We start from the raw sequence: 25,594 nt of genomic DNA on the forward strand, positions 1-25,594 counted from the left end.
GGGAAGGTGCAGCTTTTTTTAGAGAGTATTTGAGTAAGTTTCAGGCAGACCACTCTCATTAGTTTGAAGACATAACAGGAAATTGATTAGGACACAAATAAAATGATTTCTTTAACATATCTGCCTGGAAAAGACGAATTTTCCATTCGTAGGCTGAACATAATCGACAGGGATGCTCCTTTTTCGACTTTCTCATAGACAATCTAGCCAGATAGAACTGGATTTCGATTTTTTTTATTCTGCTTTGCATCTTCGGAACATAATGGGAGGCATGGGGCAACTTTCGGAGGGAAAAAACTTTTGAAATAAGTTCGTAGCATGATTCGTTGCTCAGTTCGTAAGCACGATTGTTCTCTTTCCCGACTTCCACACGTAACAATATGGCGTAGCTCGTTTTGTGTTTAGGAATATTATCAAGGGAACCCAAGATGGGATTTTTGACACCTTCTATTTCTCAGCCTGGGTTAAAAATTTGGCTCATGTATACAATTTTGTCCGCAAGACTGCTGACTAAATTTTATTTATCTGCCTTTGGGTTTTTGAGTTATAGCTTTTAGATTCATGCAAATATAAAGACTAATAAATGTCCTCCTTTTGTGAGATTTCGTTCAAAATTTAATGCTCATGATAATTCATTAATTCTCATGATAAATCTCTATACCAAATTCTTTTTTATAGTTTTTGCGGTTTTGAGTTATTATATTCATATGCATATTGACAGGCTGATTTCCTTTCGAAAAAATTTTGAAAGAAATCTACAATTTAGTGTTAAGGTTACAAATCAGGTTTCAAATGATGTCGCTCTAGTTTAATGAATAAATGTCCTCCGCTTGTGAGATTGCAAAATTTAACATGCCTCTATAATTGTAATGATAAATTTCTACACCAAATTTCATTTTTATAGTTTTTGCGCTTTTGTGTTATATTCGTATGCATATTGGCATGTCGATTTACTTTCGACCAAATTTTGAAAGAAATCTATTATATATTTGAGAGATTCTTTGTTCAAATAGACAAACATAATTCTAAAACTGAGGGAGGTATAAAACGTGAAGATTTGTAAAAATCTCGAAGTTCAATTTTTTTTTACAATTACCGTACTTTCACTTTGTTCACTCGATAGACCAGAAAATAAAAATTTTGGTTTGACTTGACAGTTCGCTGCTTGTATAAAACGCAGTTACTTTTGTTTTAGAGCACTTGTGAGTGTCTAACAACTTTATCAGAATAATCAAAGTAGTCTCGGTGTTGCACGAGAAAAGGCATGCAGCCTTTTCAGCTTCTCATATATGAAATATACAGAGACGAAGTACTGTAATCGATAAAGAATCGACCCCAATATTTTTAGGAATCTCAATATTCCATATTCCTCTTTGAGTCCGAAAAATACATTCTTGGAATTTCATCTATCTAATTGAAAAATACTTTGTGTTAGTCGGATGACATTTCGTATATAGTGTTTACACCAAATTTGTTAATGTCTATCAAATTTTAAATGAAATCCATGCACAAGAGGTTTGTCTATTTGTCTTTCCAAGTGCAAGTTAGTGATTATAGCAAAATGTAAAAAGATTGATAGATAAGATTTCTCACATAATTGTAGTATCTAAATTATAAATCCTAATAACATTTTGCCCAAATCTGTCTGCGGGTCTATCGGTCTATACATTCACATGCATGTAAACGTGATAAATTCAAAAACACAACTACTTAGTTCAATAAAACTTGGTAGATTATCTTTTTACTAATATTGTAGTTTTGTGTTAATTTTTGGTTTCATATGGATCGGGGAAAAAAAAAGACTTCTAAAATGCATTCTTGGGTTTCTTCACTTTCTAAACATACCCCAGTGATCGCTCAGGGTTTCTCAAGACTGATTGGCCCGAGATTATGAATGTTCTTATAGAAGATTATTATATGTTCATTGTTCTAAACTATTCTATTTAGAGCTTCACAAATCAATCAGTGTTGATAGCGGAAGATGAAAACGTTCATTTATTTCTGTAAAAGGTGAAATGTCAAGAATATTTCGCAGAATATGATTCTTTAAGGACAAAGGAATATTTAGACTTCATAATTTTTTGAAGTATATTTATAGATCGAAACAAAATAAAATATTGTTATTCACGTCATTTAAATCCTATTGAAAATAAAACTAAAAACTGAATTTTAAGAGGAATTTGAGAATTTTTGTTGAACAATTCTTGAGATATTACATAAATTAGGAAAATTATTCTGTAGTACACATAAGTCTTGAATGCTAAGGGCTCTGTTTTCAGTACTCATATTTTTAAAAAAATGCTTGGTTTCAGTAAAAATGTTTTTATATTAATTGCGATTTAATCAATTTCACTTTAATTTATAGTTACAATTTTATGGGAGCTTATAGAAAATTAGAGATACATAGTATATTATGGCTTAAGGCCTTTATAATAGTATGTGTAAATTATATAGATATTAAAATTTGAAGTTTAAAAATATTTTGACGAAGAAGCTATTAAAAGACAAGTTACATAAAGTATTTAATTGAAAATATTAACGAGCATTAAGAAAATATTAACGAGCAATTGCGAACGAGTTGGTCGCCAAAAGAGGCTAATATTTATAATAAAGCTGAATGTGTGTGTGTTTACGCTCTACAGGTCAGACCGTTTGACCTATAGCTATGGAATTTGCACATGCATACCTTGGAGGTCGGAAATGTGCACCTCGGAGCAATTTTTTTAAAATTTTTAATTGGAATCTTAATTAATTAAAAAGTAAATGAAATTTCTATGTTTTTTCGCTATAAATTCCGAAAATATTATCGCACAGATATGAATTTTACATCATCTTCAAGCTAAAAAAAATAATCTATTCAATGATATCAATGTTTTAACTTGTAAACTGCTTCTATTTCTAATGAGTTTTTAAAAATACTTTAAGGCCAAAATAGCCTGGTTGGTAAGGCGTTGGATTCGCATCTCTTGGCTTGTGAGTTCGAACCCGCCAGCCGAAGACTCTCCGTGTGTGTGGTGGTGGCTGGCGCAAGTATCAATCTGTTGTGGTCACAAAGCCCTCCATACCGAGAGTAATACCACTGGGAGTACTGGATCAGAGGTGATCGTTCTCTGGTTGAGGTCTAAATTACGATCTGTGGTTAAATGAATGAAATGCATGAATGAAGTCCGTCCCGTAAAAAGGATTGTGACGCGTGAGTAGCTAAGTCATACTCTTGGCCCTAGATGGCGGTACCAAAAAAAAAAGAGACGCAAAAATTTCGGCTTAAATTCACAAACTTAGTCAGCGGGCTTGTCTTTGACAAGTGCCATCAGAAACAACAAAAATACTTTTATTTTATTTTCCAACAATTTGTTTCACACAAACTGAAAATAAAATTTAAACTGCACGAGCACGTTATGAATGCGTGGAAAAATTAGCTTTTATCAGCGCGTTGCCATCACATTGACAAAAACCTAGTAACGTGTAGTGTTCAGCGCGTATGTTGTATGAAATGGAACACATTTTAAGTGTGATATTTTCTATGAAAAAATGAGTATGTGAAAATGTTTTCTGTGACGTTTTAAAATAGCTATATTATTAATTCAACAATTTAGTTTTATTTAAGACATACATAGTTTAAATGGATGAAAGATATGAACTCTAATCAAAGCCCAACAGTTAATTTCTAAAACTATTAATTGGCATATATATATTTAAAAATGTTCTAAATGAAATAATAATTATATTTTATGTAATTTGAATCAATAAATGTTCCGATGAATTATGAAATTAAAATTTTTATACATATTCTCCGGTCTGCGAGTCATATTTATTAAAGTATTGTATAATATGACTAATATTTTTTTTTTAAAGTTCCACTCTTTTGCAATTAAAACTCATTGAATGATGAAAATTTAAATATCTCTATTCTACAAAAACACGAGATTTTAGACCTCCCGATCGACCATCTGAATATATATACCGGGTGTTGCCGAATTCGACCGACACATTCAGAAGGGTGATAGGAGGCATCAAGAGGATAAAGAATCACCATGCAACATGGGGTCCCAAACGACGTTTAGGGGGTAATAATCTCAAAAATATAAGGAGTCGGCGAACTTTTGGAAACTGTAAAAAATTAATAAAAAAATAACAAAAGGTGTTTCAACTATGAATTTTTTAAAAGTGAAAGCACATTCTTAAAGGCTATTTTTCATGTAAGTAACATGCCGATTTGATGAACCAGGGGGTCGTAAATTATTTAAAAAGAAAAAGTAGAAAACGAAAAGTTTAGAACCCTTATCTGCAAATATATTAAAACTTTAAGAAAAATAAAAGCTTGGAAATATAAGGAATTTTATGCTCTTTAATTTCATATAAGTCTGTAGTATGAAAACTGAGGAGGTTTTAAGATATTCAAGAAAAACTAAAATGTTTGCCAGGAAACATCGCTGCAACATCGGTACCGATGTTTACAGAAGGTTTTGCCAAATTCGAAAAGTAAATTTAGAGAAGTGATAGTAGGCATTAAGGAGATGAAAAATTTTCATAAAACATAGGGTCGCAGGAGACGTTTATTCTGTGAAAATCGCAAAAACAGACATCGACGAGACAATTAGCCTGGCGAAGAGAATGGCCCTAAGAATGCAAGGATTTGGAATAAGGTAGTCGAGAAGAAGAAGCTTTCTCGTATCTAAATTTTCCATGCGTTCGAGGAATATAAAAACAGCTTGTATTCATTAAAGAGCAGTGCAGAACTGATTGTCGATAAGTTTCATTCGCAAACAACATATCAGATTTCACCAATGACGAATATGCGGATATGCATTTAATTTACGACCGAGCGGATGGTAATGGACGGCTAGTAAAAAGAATATACCAATACCAATATCCAAGCAGGCGTTGTCCACACCATAGGGCCTTTGCAAATATTAATAGGCGGTTGCTGGAAACCGGATCCTTCAAAATAACAAGGCCAAGTGCAGGGCCCGAACGCCTCAGTAGCGCAAAGTACCTTGTTTTCTTGAAGCACGTCCTTCCGGATTTACTGCAGGAAATACCGGCCATTACACACCAGAACGTGTGGTTAATGCATGTTGGTGCAGCAGCGCATTTTTTGAATTCTGTGCGTAACTACCTAGATGATACATATCCTGCGACATCGATAGAGCTTAGCGGACCTGTTGATTGGCCTCATGTTCCCCAGACCTCAATCCCTTGGATTTCTTCTGGGGCCATATGAAATCTCTTGTTTATCAGACACCTTTGGATACATTGAAAGATCTCGTAGCACGCATCGTCGTAGCTGCTGGAGAATTCGCAAGCACATCTGGTATGTTTGAGCGCGTCCGGTGATCCTTTAAACGTCGGTGTCGGTTGTGTAATGACCTTCGCGGCCGCAACACTGAGCAATTTTTATAAAAGTTTCTCATCGTCTCCTTTCTTATGTTAAAATGTCTGTGCTGTAAATGTATGCTGTATTTGTATTCCAGCAAATAAATTTCACCGTCGTTTGCGACTTTATATTTCTTTGAAAATTCTTATCTCCTTGATGCCTACTATTACTCTTCAGAATTTTTCGATACCTTCTGTAAACATTGGTGCCGATGTTGCAGCGATGTTTCCTGGCAAACATTTTAGTTTTTCTTGAATATCTTAAATCCTCCCCAGTTTTCACACTACAGACTTACATTAAATTAAAGAGTATAAAATTCCTTATATTTTCAAGCTTTTATTTTTCTTAAAGTCTTAATATTTTTGCAGATAAGGGTTATAAACTACTTTTTCGTTTTCAATAGTTTACGACTCCCTGGTTCACCAAATCAGCATTTACTTACATGAAAAATTACCTTTAAGAATGTGCTTTCACTTAAAAAAAATTCATAGTTGAAACACCATTTGTTATTTTTTTATTAATTTTTTACAGTTTCCAAAAGTTTGCCGACTCTCTATATTTTTGCGATTTTCACCCCCTAAACGACGTTTGAGACCCCATGTTGTATGGTGATTCTTTATCCTCTTGATGCCTATCATCACCCTTCTGAATTTGTCGGTCGAATTCGGCAGCACCCCGTATATAAACGCCAATCAACGCTTGGACTTTACCCAAGACCTTTAGTCTAAAATAATGTTGATTGTTTGAAATAATGATATTTAAAGTTTTATAACTCAGTCAGGCTTGATCGCAGCAAATTGAAGCGTCAGATTGCCAATATAATTTTACTGAAAATGATTTATAGAAAGGAAGAACTGTATAAAATTTATACTTTATTTTTAGAAGTACATTTATGGATGAAATAAAATATTATTCACCACATTGAAATCTTTTTGACAGCAAATCTGTATTTTATGACGAATCTGAAAATTTTTTATTCAATAACTCCGTATTTCATCGTAGGATTTATAGTATATAAAAATATTCTATGAATCCTGAAGGATTCGATTTTTTGCAGTCATATTTAAAAAAAAAATATATTTGGTTTCAGCAAAAATATTTTTATTTTGTATTTATTGAAATTTTATTTTTTTCATTTCAAATTGAAGTTTAAATCGTACAGCAGCTGACAGCAAATCAGAGAAATAGAATGAACAAAATATCATATGGCTCCTATAATAATGCGAGTTATGTGATTATCAAAATTTGAAGCTTAAAAATATTTTGCTGAAGGAGCTATTAAAAGACCAAAATACATAAATATTTAATTGAAAATTTTAGACAGTATTAGTCCTGGATGACGAGCTAGTCACAAAGGCGGCTAGTACTTAATAATGCTCAAATTTTAATATTTTTTTAATTCCAAATTTTCAATTGTTTAAAAAGAAGTTTTATATTTTTTAATCAACTGTTGAAAATTTGTTTTTAAAACTTTTTTTAGTTTCGCATACATTAATGAATTTCATTTACTTACAAAAATGCAAGCGATTTAATGAACTCTAAAATTAAATAAATATTCACAAATATGTAATTTTAATATTTTTTATTCCACAATATTTAACACATAAAGAAATAATATATTATAGATACAAAGCAAATGTCATTGACAAAGGCTTAAAATTCGTAATCCTTTAGGGAAAATATATATGAACTAAATAAGAATATCAAAAAATGCATTGATATAATCAGAAATATTAACTTGAGGAACAGAATTAATTATTATTTTTTGGATACAGAGAGCCGCAGTGTTTCTTATTATTTCTAGAGCTGCCATTAAAGTTTCGAACATAAGTTCAATGAATAATTCGGAATAGTTGAAATATTTGTTTTCATATCGCATGTCAGCAAAAATTCTAGACAATTCTTCAACGAATATGCGCAAGTTGAATGATTTTGGTTTATTACCTCTTGCTTTCAGTATTACCTTTATAAGCTGTTTCACTCTAGGACTACCATTTTTCAACAATACTGCAAATATATTATCAAATTGTTTTAGCGTCAGCAAGGGACTACTGTTATTATACTCTGGATTACCAAATATTTCAAATGCGATATTTTGGAATTGTGGCGGTAAAGTGTAATTTTGGGGTAATTGCATTTGCGGCTGGAAGTCAGTATTAAATAAAAACGTTGGATGAGGTGTTGAGTAATTTTGTGGTATCGGTCCATATTGATTATAACCCCCTATGAATTCTATTCCTGTTCCTTTAGTACCATTTGTTTCTGTTCCATTGAAGTCGGGAAATTCAGTATCGATATCTATAGTTGGATTTCCGATTTGAGCAGACGGCGGATTTGTTGTACCTGGGTTGACTAAGCCTATATTAGGTCCTACTAATCCTGGAGTTGAAGAAGGATATGAAAATCCTTGTGGCAAAATGATATATAGAAGTTGACCATCAGTGCGAGTGACTGCACCAGGAGTTGTATCATTCTGACCTGGTATAATATAAATTATTTCTCCATGTGGTCCTGTTACATACGTCGGTGCCTCGCCTGAGAATTTAGGTATAATAATACGAAGAATTCTACCGTTATGTGTGACCACGCCTGGAGTAACACCTGGATGCTCTCGAATAATTAAAATTTGTTCTCCATGAGGGCCTTCAACAGTAACTGGCATAGGGGGTTTTGTCATATTGCTTTTCGTAAAGAAATAAGGCAAAATTACTCTAATTATATGGCCTTCGGAATTAGTAACTACACCTGGTGTATTTTGTGAATTTGCTGTTACGAGTTCTATATTTTGTCCATGTGGTCCTTTAACTGTCTGTGTTTGGTTACTAATAGGTACAAGGAACTGAATAATATCCTTATTAGGACCAGTAATGTAACCAGGGGTAAATCCAGGCATTTCTTCAATGATTCGTATTAATTCCCCATTTGGTCCTCGTATATATAAAGGAATTCGCCTTCGTTCAATAACAATTCTTATATCACCATTAGGTAATCTAATCAATTCAGGCTGCTGACCGGTGAATTCTATTAAAAATCGTATTAAATCATCAAAAGAAATGCTAAATTGTTTATGAATATTCGTTCCAGGGATGTAAATAATAATATATTCTTTACCATTTGAATAATGTCCAGTTTTCACGCGGAATTCAAAGGCATTAGACGGAGTAGATAATCCTTCCTTCGAAGTACCAACATTCAATGTTAGTGGTGTACTGGTTCCTGGTGGGAAAGTTTCTTTCGTTCCTGGTGGTAAGGTAAATTTAAATCCTTTCGGAGTGTAAATAATAAGATTGAATTCACCATTCGGTAATCTAGTTATTTTTGGTTCACAACCGGTAATTTTTGTTAAGTAATATTTCATTTCATTAAATGACATATCAATCTGTCTGTAAAAGTTAGAACCAGGAATATGAAAAATCAAGTACTCTTTACTATCAGAGGTATGCTCTCTCTTCACATGATATCCGTATGATTTTGAATGAATGGAGCAATCTTTTAATGGCCTTACAGTGCTAATAGATGGTGTAGATTTAGATTCTCCGGTTCCTGGAATTAAGTTTAATTCAAAACCTTTAGGAGTGTAAACTGTAAGATTTATTTCACCATTGGGTAACCGTGTTATTTTCGGATAATAACCTGTTAATTTAAACAAATAATATTGCAAATATTCAAATGATATATAAAAATTCTTATTAAAGTTTGTTCCAGGAATATAAATTTTCAAATATTCCTTTCCATCAGGGTTATGCTTGATCTTCACATGGAATTCATACGAATTCGAAGGAGTAGAAGAACCTTCTGCTGGTGTTCCGAACACGAATGATGGCGTTGAGCCGGTTCCAGGGGTAACAGCAAACTGAATACCAGTTCCTCGAGTGGTTTTTCCGGTTCCTGGTGTCAAAGTAAATTGAGTTCCTGTGCCTGGCGTAGTCTGTCCAACTCCTCCTTTCGGTGTCGTTCCTCCTACTGGTGTTCCCACACTGAATGACGGCGTTGAACCTGTTGCTCCGGTTCCTGGTGTCAAAGTGAATTGAGTTCCTGTGCCTGGCGTAGTCTGTCCAACTCCTCCTTTCGGTGTCGTTCCTCCTACTGGTGTTCCCACACTGAATGACGGCGTTGAACCTGTTGCTCCGGTTCCTGGTGTCAAAGTGAATTGAGTTCCTGTGCCTGGCGTAGTCTGTCCAACTCCTCCTTTCGGTGTCGTTCCTCCTACTGGTGTTCCCACACTGAATGACGGCGTTGAACCTGTTGCTCCGGTTCCTGGTGTCAAAGTGAATTGAGTTCCTGTGCCTGGCGTAGTCTGTCCAACTCCTCCTTTCGGTGTCGTTCCTCCTACTGGTGTTCCCACACTGAATGACGGCGTTGAACCTGTTGCTCCGGTTCCTGGTGTCAAAGTGAATTGAGTTCCTGTGCCTGGCGTAGTCTGTCCAACTCCTCCTTTCGGTGTCGTTCCTCCTACTGGTGTTCCCACACTGAATGACGGCGTTGAACCTGTTGCTCCGGTTCCTGGTGTCAAAGTGAATTGAGTTCCTGTGCCTGGCGTAGTCTGTCCAACTCCTCCTTTCGGTGTCGTTCCTCCTACTGGGGTTCCCACACTGAATGACGGCGTTGAACCTGTTGCTCCGGTTCCTGGTGTCAAAGTGAATTGAGTTCCTGTGCCTGGCGTAGTCTGTCCAACTCCTCCTTTCGGTGTCGTTCCTCCTACTGGTGTTCCCACACTGAATGACGGCGTTGAACCTGTTGCTCCGGTTCCTGGTGTCAAAGTGAATTGAGTTCCTGTGCCTGGCGTAGTCTGTCCAACTCCTCCTTTCGGTGTCGTTCCTCCTACTGGGGTTCCCACACTGAATGACGGCGTTGAACCTGTTGCTCCGGTTCCTGGTGTCAAAGTGAATTGAGTTCCTGTGCCTAGCGTAGTCTGTCCAACTCCTCCTTTCGGTGTCGTTCCTCCTACTGGGGTTCCCACACTGAATGACGGCGTTGAACCTGTTGCTCCGGTTCCTGGTGTCAAAGTGAATTGAGTTCCTGTGCCTGGCGTAGTCTGTCCAACTCCTCCTTTCGGTGTCGTTCCTCCTACTGGTGTTCCCACACTGAATGACGGCGTTGAACCTGTTGCTCCGGTTCCTGGTGTCAAAGTGAATTGAGTTCCTGTGCCTGGCGTAGTCTGTCCAACTCCTCCTTTCGGTGTCGTTCCTCCTACTGGTGTTCCCACACTGAATGACGGCGTTGAACCTGTTGCTCCGGTTCCTGGTGTCAAAGTGAATTGAGTTCCTGTGCCTGGCGTAGTCTGTCCAACTCCTCCTTTCGGTGTCGTTCCTCCTACTGGTGTTCCCACACTGAATGACGGCGTTGAACCTGTTGCTCCGGTTCCTGGTGTCAAAGTGAATTCAGTTCCTGTGCCTGGCGTAGTCTGTCCAACTCCTCCTTTCGGTGTCGTTCCTCCTACTGGTGTTCCCACACTGAATGACGGCGTTGAACCTGTTGCTCCGGTTCCTGGTGTCAAAGTGAATTGAGTTCCTGTGCCTGGCGTAGTCTGTCCAACTCCTCCTTTCGGTGTCGTTCCTCCTACTGGTGTTCCCACACTGAATGACGGCGTTGAACCTGTTGCTCCGGTTCCTGGTGTCAAAGTGAATTGAGTTCCTGTGCCTGGCGTAGTCTGTCCAACTCCTCCTTTCGGTGTCGTTCCTCCTACTGGTGTTCCCACACTGAATGACGGCGTTGAACCTGTTGCTCCGGTTCCTGGTGTCAAAGTGAATTGAGTTCCTGTGCCTGGCGTAGTCTGTCCAACTCCTCCTTTCGGTGTCGTTCCTCCTACTGGTGTTCCCACACTGAATGACGGCGTTGAACCTGTTGCTCCGGTTCCTGGTGTCAAAGTGAATTGAGTTCCTGTGCCTGGCGTAGTCTGTCCAACTCCTCCTTTCGGTGTCGTTCCTCCTACTGGGGTTCCCACACTGAATGACGGCGTTGAACCTGTTGCTCCGGTTCCTGGTGTCAAAGTGAATTGAGTTCCTGTGCCTGGCGTAGTCTGTCCAACTCCTCCTTTCGGTGTCGTTCCTCCTACTGGTGTTCCCACACTGAATGACGGCGTTGAACCTGTTGCTCCGGTTCCTGGTGTCAAAGTGAATTGAGTTCCTGTGCCTGGCGTAGTCTGTCCAACTCCTCCTTTCGGTGTCGTTCCTCCTACTGGGGTTCCCACACTGAATGACGGCGTTGAACCTGTTGCTCCGGTTCCTGGTGTCAAAGTGAATTGAGTTCCTGTGCCTGGCGTAGTCTGTCCAACTCCTCCTTTCGGTGTCGTTCCTCCTACTGGTGTTCCCACACTGAATGACGGCGTTGAACCTGTTGCTCCGGTTCCTGGTGTCAAAGTGAATTGAGTTCCTGTGCCTGGCGTAGTCTGTCCAACTCCTCCTTTCGGTGTCGTTCCTCCTACTGGGGTTCCCACACTGAATGACGGCGTTGAACCTGTTGCTCCGGTTCCTGGTGTCAAAGTGAATTGAGTTCCTGTGCCTGGCGTAGTCTGTCCAACTCCTCCTTTCGGTGTCGTTCCTCCTACTGGGGTTCCCACACTGAATGACGGCGTTGAACCTGTTGCTCCGGTTCCTGGTGTCAAAGTGAATTGAGTTCCTGTGCCTGGCGTAGTCTGTCCAACTCCTCCTTTCGGTGTCGTTCCTCCTACTGGTGTTCCCACACTGAATGACGGCGTTGAACCTGTTGCTCCGGTTCCTGGTGTCAAAGTGAATTGAGTTCCTGTGCCTGGCGTAGTCTGTCCAACTCCTCCTTTCGGTGTCGTTCCTCCTACTGGTGTTCCCACACTGAATGACGGCGTTGAACCTGTTGCTCCGGTTCCTGGTGTCAAAGTGAATTGAGTTCCTGTGCCTGGCGTAGTCTGTCCAACTCCTCCTTTCGGTGTCGTTCCTCCTACTGGTGTTCCCACACTGAATGACGGCGTTGAACCTGTTGCTCCGGTTCCTGGTGTCAAAGTGAATTGAGTTCCTGTGCCTGGCGTAGTCTGTCCAACTCCTCCTTTCGGTGTCGTTCCTCCTACTGGTGTTCCCACACTGAATGACGGCGTTGAACCTGTTGCTCCGGTTCCTGGTGTCAAAGTGAATTGAGTTCCTGTGCCTGGCGTAGTCTGTCCAACTCCTCCTTTCGGTGTCGTTCCTCCTACTGGTGTTCCCACACTGAATGACGGCGTTGAACCTGTTGCTCCGGTTCCTGGTGTCAAAGTGAATTGAGTTCCTGTGCCTGGCGTAGTCTGTCCAACTCCTCCTTTCGGTGTCGTTCCTCCTACTGGTGTTCCCACACTGAATGACGGCGTTGAACCTGTTGCTCCGGTTCCTGGTGTCAAAGTGAATTGAGTTCCTGTGCCTGGCGTAGTCTGTCCAACTCCTCCTTTCGGTGTCGTTCCTCCTACTGGTGTTCCCACACTGAATGACGGCGTTGAACCTGTTGCTCCGGTTCCTGGTGTCAAAGTGAATTGAGTTCCTGTGCCTGGCGTAGTCTGTCCAACTCCTCCTTTCGGTGTCGTTCCTCCTACTGGTGTTCCCACACTGAATGACGGCGTTGAACCTGTTGCTCCGGTTCCTGGTGTCAAAGTGAATTGAGTTCCTGTGCCTGGCGTAGTCTGTCCAACTCCTCCTTTCGGTGTCGTTCCTCCTACTGGTGTTCCCACACTGAATGACGGCGTTGAACCTGTTGCTCCGGTTCCTGGTGTCAAAGTGAATTGAGTTCCTGTGCCTGGCGTAGTCTGTCCAACTCCTCCTTTCGGTGTCGTTCCTCCTACTGGTGTTCCCACACTGAATGACGGCGTTGAACCTGTTGCTCCGGTTCCTGGTGTCAAAGTGAATTGAGTTCCTGTGCCTGGCGTAGTCTGTCCAACTCCTCCTTTCGGTGTCGTTCCTCCTACTGGTGTTCCCACACTGAATGACGGCGTTGAACCTGTTGCTCCGGTTCCTGGTGTCAAAGTGAATTGAGTTCCTGTGCCTGGCGTAGTCTGTCCAACTCCTCCTTTCGGTGTCGTTCCTCCTACTGGTGTTCCCACACTGAATGACGGCGTTGAACCTGTTGCTCCGGTTCCTGGTGTCAAAGTGAATTGAGTTCCTGTGCCTGGCGTAGTCTGTCCAACTCCTCCTTTCGGTGTCGTTCCTCCTACTGGTGTTCCCACACTGAATGACGGCGTTGAACCTGTTGCTCCGGTTCCTGGTGTCAAAGTGAATTGAGTTCCTGTGCCTGGCGTAGTCTGTCCAACTCCTCCTTTCGGTGTCGTTCCTCCTACTGGTGTTCCCACACTGAATGACGGCGTTGAACCTGTTGCTCCGGTTCCTGGTGTCAAAGTGAATTGAGTTCCTGTGCCTGGCGTAGTCTGTCCAACTCCTCCTTTCGGTGTCGTTCCTCCTACTGGTGTTCCCACACTGAATGACGGCGTTGAACCTGTTGCTCCGGTTCCTGGTGTCAAAGTGAATTGAGTTCCTGTGCCTGGCGTAGTCTGTCCAACTCCTCCTTTCGGTGTCGTTCCTCCTACTGGTGTTCCCACACTGAATGACGGCGTTGAACCTGTTGCTCCGGTTCCTGGTGTCAAAGTGAATTGAGTTCCTGTGCCTGGCGTAGTCTGTCCAACTCCTCCTTTCGGTGTCGTTCCTCCTACTGGTGTTCCCACACTGAATGACGGCGTTGAACCTGTTGCTCCGGTTCCTGGTGTCAAAGTGAATTGAGTTCCTGTGCCTGGCGTAGTCTGTCCAACTCCTCCTTTCGGTGTCGTTCCTCCTACTGGTGTTCCCACACTGAATGACGGCGTTGAACCTGTTGCTCCGGTTCCTGGTGTCAAAGTGAATTGAGTTCCTGTGCCTGGCGTAGTCTGTCCAACTCCTCCTTTCGGTGTCGTTCCTCCTACTGGTGTTCCCACACTGAATGACGGCGTTGAACCTGTTGCTCCGGTTCCTGGTGTCAAAGTGAATTGAGTTCCTGTGCCTGGCGTAGTCTGTCCAACTCCTCCTTTCGGTGTCGTTCCTCCTACTGGTGTTCCCACACTGAATGACGGCGTTGAACCTGTTGCTCCGGTTCCTGGTGTCAAAGTGAATTGAGTTCCTGTGCCTGGCGTAGTCTGTCCAACTCCTCCTTTCGGTGTCGTTCCTCCTACTGGTGTTCCCACACTGAATGACGGCGTTGAACCTGTTGCTCCGGTTCCTGGTGTCAAAGTGAATTGAGTTCCTGTGCCTGGCGTAGTCTGTCCAACTCCTCCTTTCGGTGTCGTTCCTCCTACTGGTGTTCCCACACTGAATGACGGCGTTGAACCTGTTGCTCCGGTTCCTGGTGTCAAAGTGAATTGAGTTCCTGTGCCTGGCGTAGTCTGTCCAACTCCTCCTTTCGGTGTCGTTCCTCCTACTGGTGTTCCCACACTGAATGACGGCGTTGAACTGGTTGCTCCGGTTCCTGGTGTCAAAGTGAATTGAGTTCCTGTGCCTGGCGTAGTCTGTCCAACTCCTCCTTTCGGTGTCGTTCCTCCTACTGGTGTTCCCACACTGAATGACGGCGTTGAACCTGTTGCTCCGGTTCCTGGTGTCAAAGTGAATTGAGTTCCTGTGCCTGGCGTAGTCTGTCCAACTCCTCCTTTCGGTGTCGTTCCTCCTACTGGTGTTCCCACACTGAATGACGGCGTTGTACTGGTCGCTTTATTTCTAGGTGTGATTGTAATGTCAGCTCCGGTTCCTGGGGTATTTATTCCTTGTGCTTTCGGTGGTTTTGTCTTTTGTTGCTCCATATTTGGTGTTGTGCTGGTAATTTTATCGGTTTTTCCAAGTCTAGGTGTGAATGTCATTTCTGTTTCTCTATTTGTAGTTGTTTTCTCTTTGTTCATTAAAGTGGTTGCTGTTTCTTCATTTGATGTTGTAAAATAAGTGTACTTCCTGTTTTGAGAGAAAAGGAAATTTTAGTTTTTTAAATTCTTATTTCCAACTTTCTTCAATGAATATTTTTCACACTTATATTTATGACATTACTAGACGCTGTGTTATTTGCCATCTGTCTTTATTGATTTATTTCTATCTAATATGGAAACGCGTATTTTACCGTTGAGATTTCGTTGTGTCTTTTATTTAAACATTCTTCTCGACTTCGGTTTTTACATGTAGCATTGGTATTTTAAAGGTTAACGAAAATTAATTTATACTTTTGCTTTCATTCTTTTCAGACTCTAACACTATTAACAATTCATTTTCAACTCTATTTGAATATGATATTTTTATTTTTTGTGAGTTTAACCTTATTGAATACACTCCACCCATAGAAATATTCATTTTTACTGAAGATTGGATTGTACCATTGGACCTTAATCTTTCGTATCTTTGAGGTATTCAGACGATTATAGATTAATTTTACTCTAAAAGTATGTTTTTATATTCTATATAACTCGCTTAGCTCAATAACGACATTACATGTTATTCTTTCCAAATTAGAGCGGTACCGGTAATTATTCCACCGTATCAGCAGCAAAATGTTGTTGGATTTAAATAAAGTGATCAAGGGATTTTCTTCTGAATAAATACAGACTTAATGAAATCTGGATTTTTATGCTATTGCAAATATATATTCTATTAAATCTGCTTCGTACAGCTCACTTGGGTTTTTCCTTTTACTTACTTCACTGACAAAATAAAACCCTTTGGGGGTGACCCCTTTTTCCTTTCCAATCTCACGCGGTAATCCAAAACGAAATTATTTTTATATGCTTGACATATCCTTAAAGTTTGCCTGTTTGTTTTATAAACTTTTTGTGTGATTTACATGTCATCATTTTTATTATATTCAATTGTTGTGTAGACTATCCAAAACGTGCCAATATATTTATTTATGGATATCGGATCGATAATAGGGAAGAGAAATAATATTGATTGAAGCATCAATTTCATTTGGTAGTAAGAAAGAAAATGGAAATGGTTGAAATAGAACAATCATAAGTATAAAAAATTTCTATAACATAAGCCATTAGACCTGAGAATAATTTAATTTGATTAGGAATTAAAAACTGCAAGGTATTGAAAAGTAACTTTAATTTTTTTAAGAATATGTATGCAAAAGTTTTGTTTTCTCATTAAAGTAAGTTATATTGCATTGAATGGCCCCTGAAAATTTCAGATCTATACTTATATATAAAATTTCAGATCTGTAAATTATTTTTAAGATTAATATTTGTCGGAAAAAGCAGGGTCATTGGAAAGTTCATATACTTTTCTTTCAATCTGAATTTGAGGAACTAAATGGTTCCTATATAATCGATAATCAGGAAAAAATTTTGGAAAAAAAATTGACATTAACATTTTTACTCAATTATTATGCTTAAGGGTTCTGATTTTTTTTTTAATTTTAAAGACAAATATGACAAAAAAATAATAGCTGATTTTATTCATTTAAAATAATAATTTCTTTCAGTTATAAAGCTTTCTTTCAGAAACGACATTTTATCAGACCTGATTAAATTTTGTTTCATAATTTCTTAAAAAGTTCTTTTAAGGAGATTTGATTTTTTTCTGTCTTAAAATTCCGATTGAAAATATAATTTTGAACTATTTTCAGAGGAATTCATAAATTATTAAATGACAGAAAGATATTTGAGCCGACAAACTGTATTGAAAGTTCATACACCATATTAAGCTGAGGACATGCGATCCTTGATGGCGGATGAATGTGGAGGAAGCCATCATTCAGAAATCATCTTCTCATAAATTTTCAAGTATGGGATGATATTTATGCCGGTATACTATGCTGAAAGCTTGTGTTCTACAACAAGATGAAGCCTTGGGATCCTTGATGGCAGATGAACGTGCACGAAGTCTACTTCAGAACACTACATTCAAAACATGCAATAATTTCGGATTTCAAACAGCGGAATGATATGGAATCCAGTCACCAACTCATCACTCTCCATCTTCCTCAACTCCGGGAAGTCAAGGCTGTATTATCAGATCATTACGATTTCTGATGAAAATTTTTTTATAAGAGGAGGAATATAAGTATCTGTGTCATCGTTCTTCGTCACCTCTTGAAATCAGGGTTGTATCATTAAGATGTCTGATGGAAGGGGCCTTTTTTTTGATGAATAAGAGGAGACAAAAATTCTTCAATAACCGTGACTTTTTACATTATTCAAATGAAGCCTTTGAAGTCACGGCTGTCTTATCAAAAACTCTAAGTAAAATAGCTATTCTTTAAAATGAATAATAAAAAAGAAACAACAATTATTTTTTAATGTAAAAATAATTTTGCTGTTAACAAGGAAATTGATCATCTTACTTATTGCCTCGGCAATCTTTTTTCTCAAAATCTGTATCGTGAAGTATGAAATCGTTTCCTTTAAAATACGCATGGATATGAATATCTTTGCGACGTTAAGACTAGATAATTTTTTTTTTAATTCTTAACATTTTTTTCGGTGGCAGAAATGTAAATAAGAGCCTTTCGAGTTTCTGTATTTTATTTTGCGTTTATAAAATTCTTGTGAAAACGCGATGGCAAACTTATAAAAAAGTGGTTTGAAAAGTGATGTATTACTTGAAAGTAATATTTTTTCGAAACTTCTAAATGAATTAAAGAGCTTGACACTAATTATTTAAATTTAGAATTTTAAGTACTTATATTCTTACAAAATAGTTGCTGAAAATTACTGATATAACAAAAGTGATGACTTATTCATCGATGATCTTAATAATATATTAAATTATTAATAATAGAAATAGCAGCAATTTCAGAAGTAATAATAATAATTAATGAAAGAGCAAAATAATTAATGCTGAAGAAATGGCACAAAGAGACAGACACAAAGTAAAATAAAATCCACCAGATGTGGACCCAGAATCCAAAATCCACCAGTACATTTTGTGTTTACTTTCTTCATTTCATCGATTAAATACTTTTTTTTCAAATGAAGTATGTTTTAATATGTTACACATAAGTACAGGGTGGTTATGAAATACTTCATCAATAAATGAACTCCTAGTGGCTATTTGTTCAGCCATTGTGAGAAAATTCCAGATATTGATATTTGAGCGTATATGTCAGAGATTATAATGATTTAAAATAACATAGCTCTTATAGTTACAGTTACAATGAAAATTTTTTGAACTGCAATGCTCACTTTTATCCTGCTCAAATTGATGAGCTCATTGAAAAACTATAATGGCGTTGGAACGATCATGAAAATTGGTGATGTAAAACGTTTGCAAAGTTGAGCATTGTGATGGTCCAATAACACCACAAGAGAAGAGAGAGAGAAGAAACTTTTATTGGAATGATATTTACAAGTTTCAAACACATTCGCCTTCGCAGATGATAATACAGTGCTTGCGGGGATTGTTAAAAACGATGACGAACATTGTAGGGGGAATCTATATATAACTTCACGTTTTATGGAATCTGTCAATCCTGCCGAATCCCTTGGATTTGGTACATATATCTTATGTTAGATAATCCCAGAACTAGAAATCCGTTGGAGTGAGATTGGAAGACCGCAGTAATTACAAATCTGTTAAATTACGGGAGATAACTAATACCGAAGAACTGCTGCATTACCTGTTGGACACATATGGCGCTGTTGCAATTCTGGAAGAATTTCGTAATTCTGCAACATCATTATATAGAGAACGAATAACGTTTTCATTTCTGAGAGAGTGACTACAAAAAATACTGACTGAATACGAATGGATTGCGATGCTGCACTGCACAGTACCCTTAGTTTCGCGTGATGATGGATGCTGGTGTCACATTCTGAGAATATTCATCAGCCCCATGAATTGTTGATAAAAATCCTCAGAATTCTTGGAGTTAATGTTAATTATTTGGTCTTGTAATTAATGTCCCCATTTAAGATGAAATGTTCTTTAACTATCCATTAATAATCTTAGCAGCTTATCATCATCATTAGTAAGGGAAAAAAATCGCGAAATTGCCACGTTTCTGCTCGTCTCCAGGTTGCAACATCTAATCGAAAAGGAAATATTCCCATAACACAGCGTGAAAATTTGAGGACTGTAATTGTGGGTACATCTAGATTTCGAGAAGCACTTCTTGTTGTAAGCAATTGACCTGCAATGATCGTATTACCTATTTCCACAGTAACTTCAATGATCGTCTCCATCGCAATCTACTACATATGCATCTAGTTTCACATGGGCATCTAATTTCTTTTACCAATTAACGTACAGATTTTATGGAGTATGGCACCGTTTTAGCTTCTTCTTTTGCAGATATACTCGCACTATTTCGACAGCATTTTCGCCATTCAGGTAAAACAACTTTTTCCATCCACCCCGTTGTTTTTGGTGTTAAAGATTTTATTTTATCTTTGTTACCTTAGTTCATTTAATGATGTTCTATTTTTAATAACTGTTTTTATGTTGGTAATTTATTTGAATTTTAGATAATATTGATTTAATATTTACATTTATGCGTATAATAATAATAAATAATGATTCCATTAAGATCCAGCTCAAAGATATATACATGGAATTCCCCCTCTCAGTGCGCGGAATTACCCGCCATATGGAATAACATAGCCATATGAAATAACATAGCCATATGAAATAACATAGCCATATGGAATAAAATATACTTTTGAGAAAACTGATTATTTTTTAAAAAATAAATTGGTTTGACAAACAAAAAAAAAAAACCTTATTTCGCATTTAACTGCCGCATTTCATGAGTATTGAAAACTGGATAGTGAAAAATCATTACTAAATCGACTAAAACAAAACAATCTTAGGTTTCGCGGAATTCTTCCATTCTTCTTCCTCAGTTTTTCCTAAACAGCACATAAAAATTAATGTATGCGAACATTCTACATCATTATTTCAAAACACGCTAAAACAATGAATTATTGTTTTATGTTGTTATACAATAAGGTGGCAAAAGTCATGAGACGCTTCCTAATAACGTATCGGAACACCTTCTGCTAGGAGGACTGCAGCAAATCGACGTGGCATAGACTCAACAATTCGTTGGAAGTCTCCTGTTGAAATATTGAGACATGGTGCCTCTATAGATATTCATAATTGCGAAAGTGTTATTGGTACAGCAGTTTGTGCACGAACTGACCACACGATTATGTTTCATAAATGCTTCATACGATTCATGTCGGGTGAAATAGGTGATTAAATCATTCGCTGGAATTGTTTAGAATGCTCTTTAAACCAATCGTTGGACAGTTGTGATCCGGTGACATGGCGCATTGTCATCCATAAAAATTTCATCGTTGTTTGGGTACAAGAAATCCTTAGAAGGCTGCAAGTAGTCTCTGGGTAGCTGAACATCCTCATTTCCTGTCAATGATCGAGTCAATTGAGCCAGAAGACCCAATACAATCCATGTAAAAACAGACCACAATGTTTTGGAACCACCACCAACTTGCACAGGTCTTTGTTAACAACTTGGGTCCATGACTTCGTGGGGTCTGCGCCACACTTGAACCCTATCATTAGCTCTTAGAAGCCGAAATCGTGATTCATCTGACCAAGTCTCGGTTTTTTCAGTCATCTAAGGTCCAACAAATATAGTCACGAGCCTGGGAAAGGCACTGCAGGTGATGTCTTGCTGTTTGTAAAGGAACTTGAGCCGGTCTTTTGTTTCCATAGCCTATTAAAGCCAAATTTCACTCCACTGTTCTAAAAGAAACATTCATCATACGTCCCACATTGATTCCTACGATTATATCACTCAATGTTGCTTGTTTGTTTAACTGACAAGTCTAATTACTGGTCTCGGTCATTAAGTGCTAGCAGTCGGTGACTGCGTTATTCATGGTCGGAGGTTATGCCTGAAATTAGATATTCTTGGCACGCTCGTGGCACTGTAAATTTCGGAATGATGAATTTTCTAGCTCCAACTTCCATCTTCCGTTCAAAACCTGTTAATTCCCATTGTGCGGCCATAATGATGTTAGAAATCTTTTTACATGAATCATTTGAATACAATCCCTGCCAATGCGTTTCCCATTGATACATTTTGCTCGCGATACTACTGTATACTGCTTATTACTATCCTATGATTCTTTCATCTCAGTGTAGTACATGCAGTAATACTCAGTGTAATACAGTTTTTGATTATTAATTTATAAAATACAAGAATCGTCATTAACAAAATTTTTGGTTAGGGCGATATGATCTAAAGAATGACAAATTAAAAACGAGGGAGAATTTATGAAATAAGTTAAAAGATCAGATCATGACATGGTTTTTACCTAAATATTTGCAGAATAGCTAAATTATCTAAAATATTACTATCATATATTTAAATATCTAGAGTATCTAAAATATTACTATCATATATTTAAATATCTAGAGTATCTAAATATTACTATTTATTTCTCACTGGAAACTGTCCTGATTTGTTTAAGTGCTGGCAGTCGGCCACTGCGTTATTCATGGTCGGAGGTTATGCCTGAAATGAGATATTCTTAGCACACTCGTGACACTGTAAATCTCGGAATGATGAATTTTCTAGCTCCACCTACCATCTTGCGTTCAAAATCTGTTAATTTTCATTGTGTGGCCGTTTACCATTGATACATTTTGTTCGTGATACTACTGTATACAGCTTATTACTGTCTTAGGATTTTTTTGTATATATTTATATATATATATATATATATATATATATATATATATATATATATATATATATATATATATATATATATATATATATATATATATATATATATATATATATATATATATATAATATATTTTGTATATATTTATAAATTTCAAAAGAAAATAAATAGCTGTAACCATAAACTGAAGGAATCGATAAATTTTCATTTCGTATTCTAAATTAGCATATGTTTAGGTAAGTTTTTAAAAACCCTCTATTGAACAAAGACGAATGTTAATTATACAGGGTGACCATCACAAACCACAAAGCGGCTACTTCGACCTGCCGGAAGACACACGGAAAAATCTGAATGACTGGACCGCCGCAACAGCAACATTAGCGCACTGCAACGACACAGCGTAAGGGCCATTTCTGGCCACTGTACAACCCTTCCCTTGTGAAGTATAACCCGTCATTGATAGAGGAGTCAGATCCCCACCTTTTTGTGTACCCACCAGGGTGATGAGAACCAACCACCATGCCGGAAGCTTCTCCCCCTCAATTACGAGGTGCCCGTTAAGATAATTATACAAGGTGTTTCAAAATTCCAAGTACAAACTTTTAGGGGAGGTAGAAAACACAAAAACAAAACAGAATCACATAGGAATATAGGACCGGAATCGTAATCTAACGCTGAAGGGTGAAAAGCCAACAATGGATAGAAAATTCTTTATTTAGCAATACTTTACACTAGAATAAAGTATACACGCTCAGCTTCACAAAAACTGTTGAAGGTTTTTAACATCGGTGACGCATCGACTGTCGAATGCTTTCAAAAATTCCCGGCATTTCATGGACGTTGGCTGCTGTGACGGAAATTCTTTTGTCGAAGTCGAAGGCAGAATCAACGGGTGTTTCGTACGCCTTGGACTTGAAGGTCTCTCATGTCAAATCCAGGTTTGTGCAGGTTATAGTGGTGGGCTATAGTGGTTAGGCTATTATGGTGACCGTGAGACGGGTCTACCATGTCAAATCCATCGAAGTGCAAACACATTGTTCGATTAATCACGTACGACACGGGAAGGATGAGTTGGAACCCCCATCGAGCTGAAACCACATTGCATATCGAATAGACATTGAAACAATATTCAGTAATATCGACTGTACTTCCTTCAGAAAAATGCGATATTTCCAGCCATCCAATGAAGCTGCTAAGAGGTATCGTCCAATTTAGTAATCAGCAACCATACCCACTCATGCATTTACTAAGAACCATTGTTGGGCAGCATGTAGTCGGAAACATCATGGGTTGTTATGGTTCCACATAAGAATATTGTATTAATTAATGATTCCTTTACGAGAGAAAGAAGCTCCATCCGTGAATATATTGAAATTTGGAAACGTCTGGTTCTCATTGCATTTGTTCAAGCGCCAGTGCGCGAATTCCAGACGTCGAGGATAATCTTCTGGTTGAAATGACTGTAATATGGAGGTAAATGATACGTGTGTAGTGTGGACCTCACACTGGATTGAAATACTACGATATCACGCGCAATGATTCGAGTGCTTGTACCAGGAGATTCTTCAATTCAACGCAGTTCTCTTCATCGTTAGCAAGTGTGCATGATATTTGTGGCCACCTTGTATCATATCTGCTATTACATAATGTTCCTTATTTACACAGATTATAGTACAATTTCTCAAATATTTGATGATTATTCTGTTCCGTCTGTTCGGTTACCGTTGGGAACACAAAGGTACTGCAGCCCTTCCGCTGCAATCAAGGTGCTGCACTAAGTACAAGAATTCATGCATGCGTCCATGCTTTCCATGTGAATTATAGAGGTTCACAGGAAGAACCCCGGTGAACTTTAAATGATTATCAGAGAAATTCCAATTAAGGCACTAACGAACAGCGCGTACTACCTTTAGGTTTGTATTTCTAGTCATACAATCCTTTGTGATTCTGTTTTGTTTTTGCCTTTTCTATCTCCATTTAAATTGTACCTAGAGTTTTGAAACACCTTATATATTTCATCGCAAAAAACGTTCCATCCACATAAGGCATAAATATGGTTCTAATCAACAGAAAATATTCAAGGTATATTGATAAAAAAACGAAACTTACTCGTAACCCGGGCTGCTAAATGCTGGTGTTGTGCTAGTTCCAGGTACAGTTCTTTCTTGATTAACTCCTGGTGTAGTACCAGTTCCTGGAACTGTCGTTTTTGGTGTCGGGCCGTAGTAACCAGTACTACCTGGAGTAGTTATTATTTCACTTGGTGTCGTCGTTGTTTCCTCACCTGAAGTCGTGTAATAATAAGAATACCTATGGAAAAAAATACACGTGATCAAACAAGAAAATTTAACTTAAGTTAATGTCGATTATTTATTGTATTGCTAAAGTATCTTAATTCTTGTTGATGAATACGTACACGTAACTTGGTTCGCCTGGTCTGTGATGACGTCTTCTGATCCTTATTTTGTGTTTGTGTAAATGCACTCTTTCTCCTGATCTTGGAGTTCTTTTACCGAATACCGGTGTTGTTCCAGTTTCAGGTCCAATTGTTTCCCGACTTTCTCCTGGTGTAGTTCCGATTCCAGGAGCGGTTGTTTTCTCACCTTCCATTGGAGTAGTACCAGTTCCAGGTGCCGTTCCGATTCCAGGAGTTGTTCGGCCTTTTTCAGGTGTACTACCAGTTCCGGGAGTTGTAATTTCACCAGAGTTCGGTGTTGTTCCCTCCGTTCCGGGTACACTTGTTTTTGGTGTTGGTCCGAAATATGTAGTTCCACCAGGAGATGTTATTAGTCCACTTGGTGTCGTTGTTGTTTCCTCGCCAGAAGTCGTGTAATAATAAGAATACCTGTGGAAAAAAATACACTTGGTCAAACGAGTGAATTTAATTAAATTTTATTTAGATTACTCATTGTATTACTACTGCTTCTTACTCATGTTAATGGATACTCACACGTAACTTGGTTCACCTGGTCTGTGATGTTTTCTTCTGATCCTTATTTTGTGTTTGTGCAAATGCACTCTTTCTCCTGATCTTGGAGTTCTTTTACCGAATACCGGTGTTGTTCCAGTTTCAGGTCCAGTTGTTTCCTGACTTTCTCCTGGTGTAGTTCCGATTCCAGGAGCGGTTGTTTTCTCACCTTCCATAGGAGTAGTACCAGTTCCAGGTCCTGTGGTTTCCTGACTTTCTCCTGGAGTAGTTCCGACTCCAGGTAATGTCGTTTTTCCACCTTCACTAGAAGTTGTACCGATTCCAGGAACAGTTGTGCCTTGTCCCGGTGTAGTTTCCATTCCTGGAATAGTTGTTTTCTGCCCTTCAATAGGTGTAGTACCAGTTCCGATTCCGGGAGTAGTTTGACCTTTCCCAGGTGAAGTTCCGGTTCCGGGAGTACTTTGACCTTCCCCAGGTGAAGTTCCAGTTCCGGGAGTTGTTCGGCCTTTTTCAGGTGTACTACCAGTTCCGGGAGTTGTAATTTCACCAGAGCTCGGTGTTGTTCCCTCCGTTCCGGGTACACTTGTTTTTGGTGTTGGTCCGAAATATGTAGTTCCACCAGGAGATGTTATTAGTCCACTTGGTGTCGTTGTTGTTTCCTCGCCAGAAGTCGTGTAATAATAAGAATACCTGT

General features: G+C 38.5%; 1 protein-coding gene across 1 annotated transcript in view; it reads right to left on the reverse strand.

Annotated features, from left to right (window-relative positions):
* LOC129966356 (mucin-2-like) overlaps positions 1–25,594 on the reverse strand; it is a 44,784-nt gene that overhangs the window by 5,559 nt on the left and 13,631 nt on the right. Inside the window, exons 10-14 of the mRNA XM_056080777.1 lie at positions 24,922–25,590; positions 24,388–24,816; positions 24,081–24,281; positions 9,170–15,273; positions 7,322–9,010 (exon numbers count right to left, since the gene is read on the reverse strand). Of these exons, the coding sequence (XP_055936752.1) occupies positions 7,322–9,010; positions 9,170–15,273; positions 24,081–24,281; positions 24,388–24,816; positions 24,922–25,590 (9,092 nt within the window). The remainder of the gene's footprint in view (positions 1–7,321; positions 9,011–9,169; positions 15,274–24,080; positions 24,282–24,387; positions 24,817–24,921; positions 25,591–25,594) is intronic.

Source organism: Argiope bruennichi, chromosome 4 (genome assembly GCF_947563725.1).
Source record: "Argiope bruennichi chromosome 4, qqArgBrue1.1, whole genome shotgun sequence".
Lineage (NCBI taxonomy): Eukaryota > Metazoa > Arthropoda > Arachnida > Araneae > Araneidae > Argiope > Argiope bruennichi.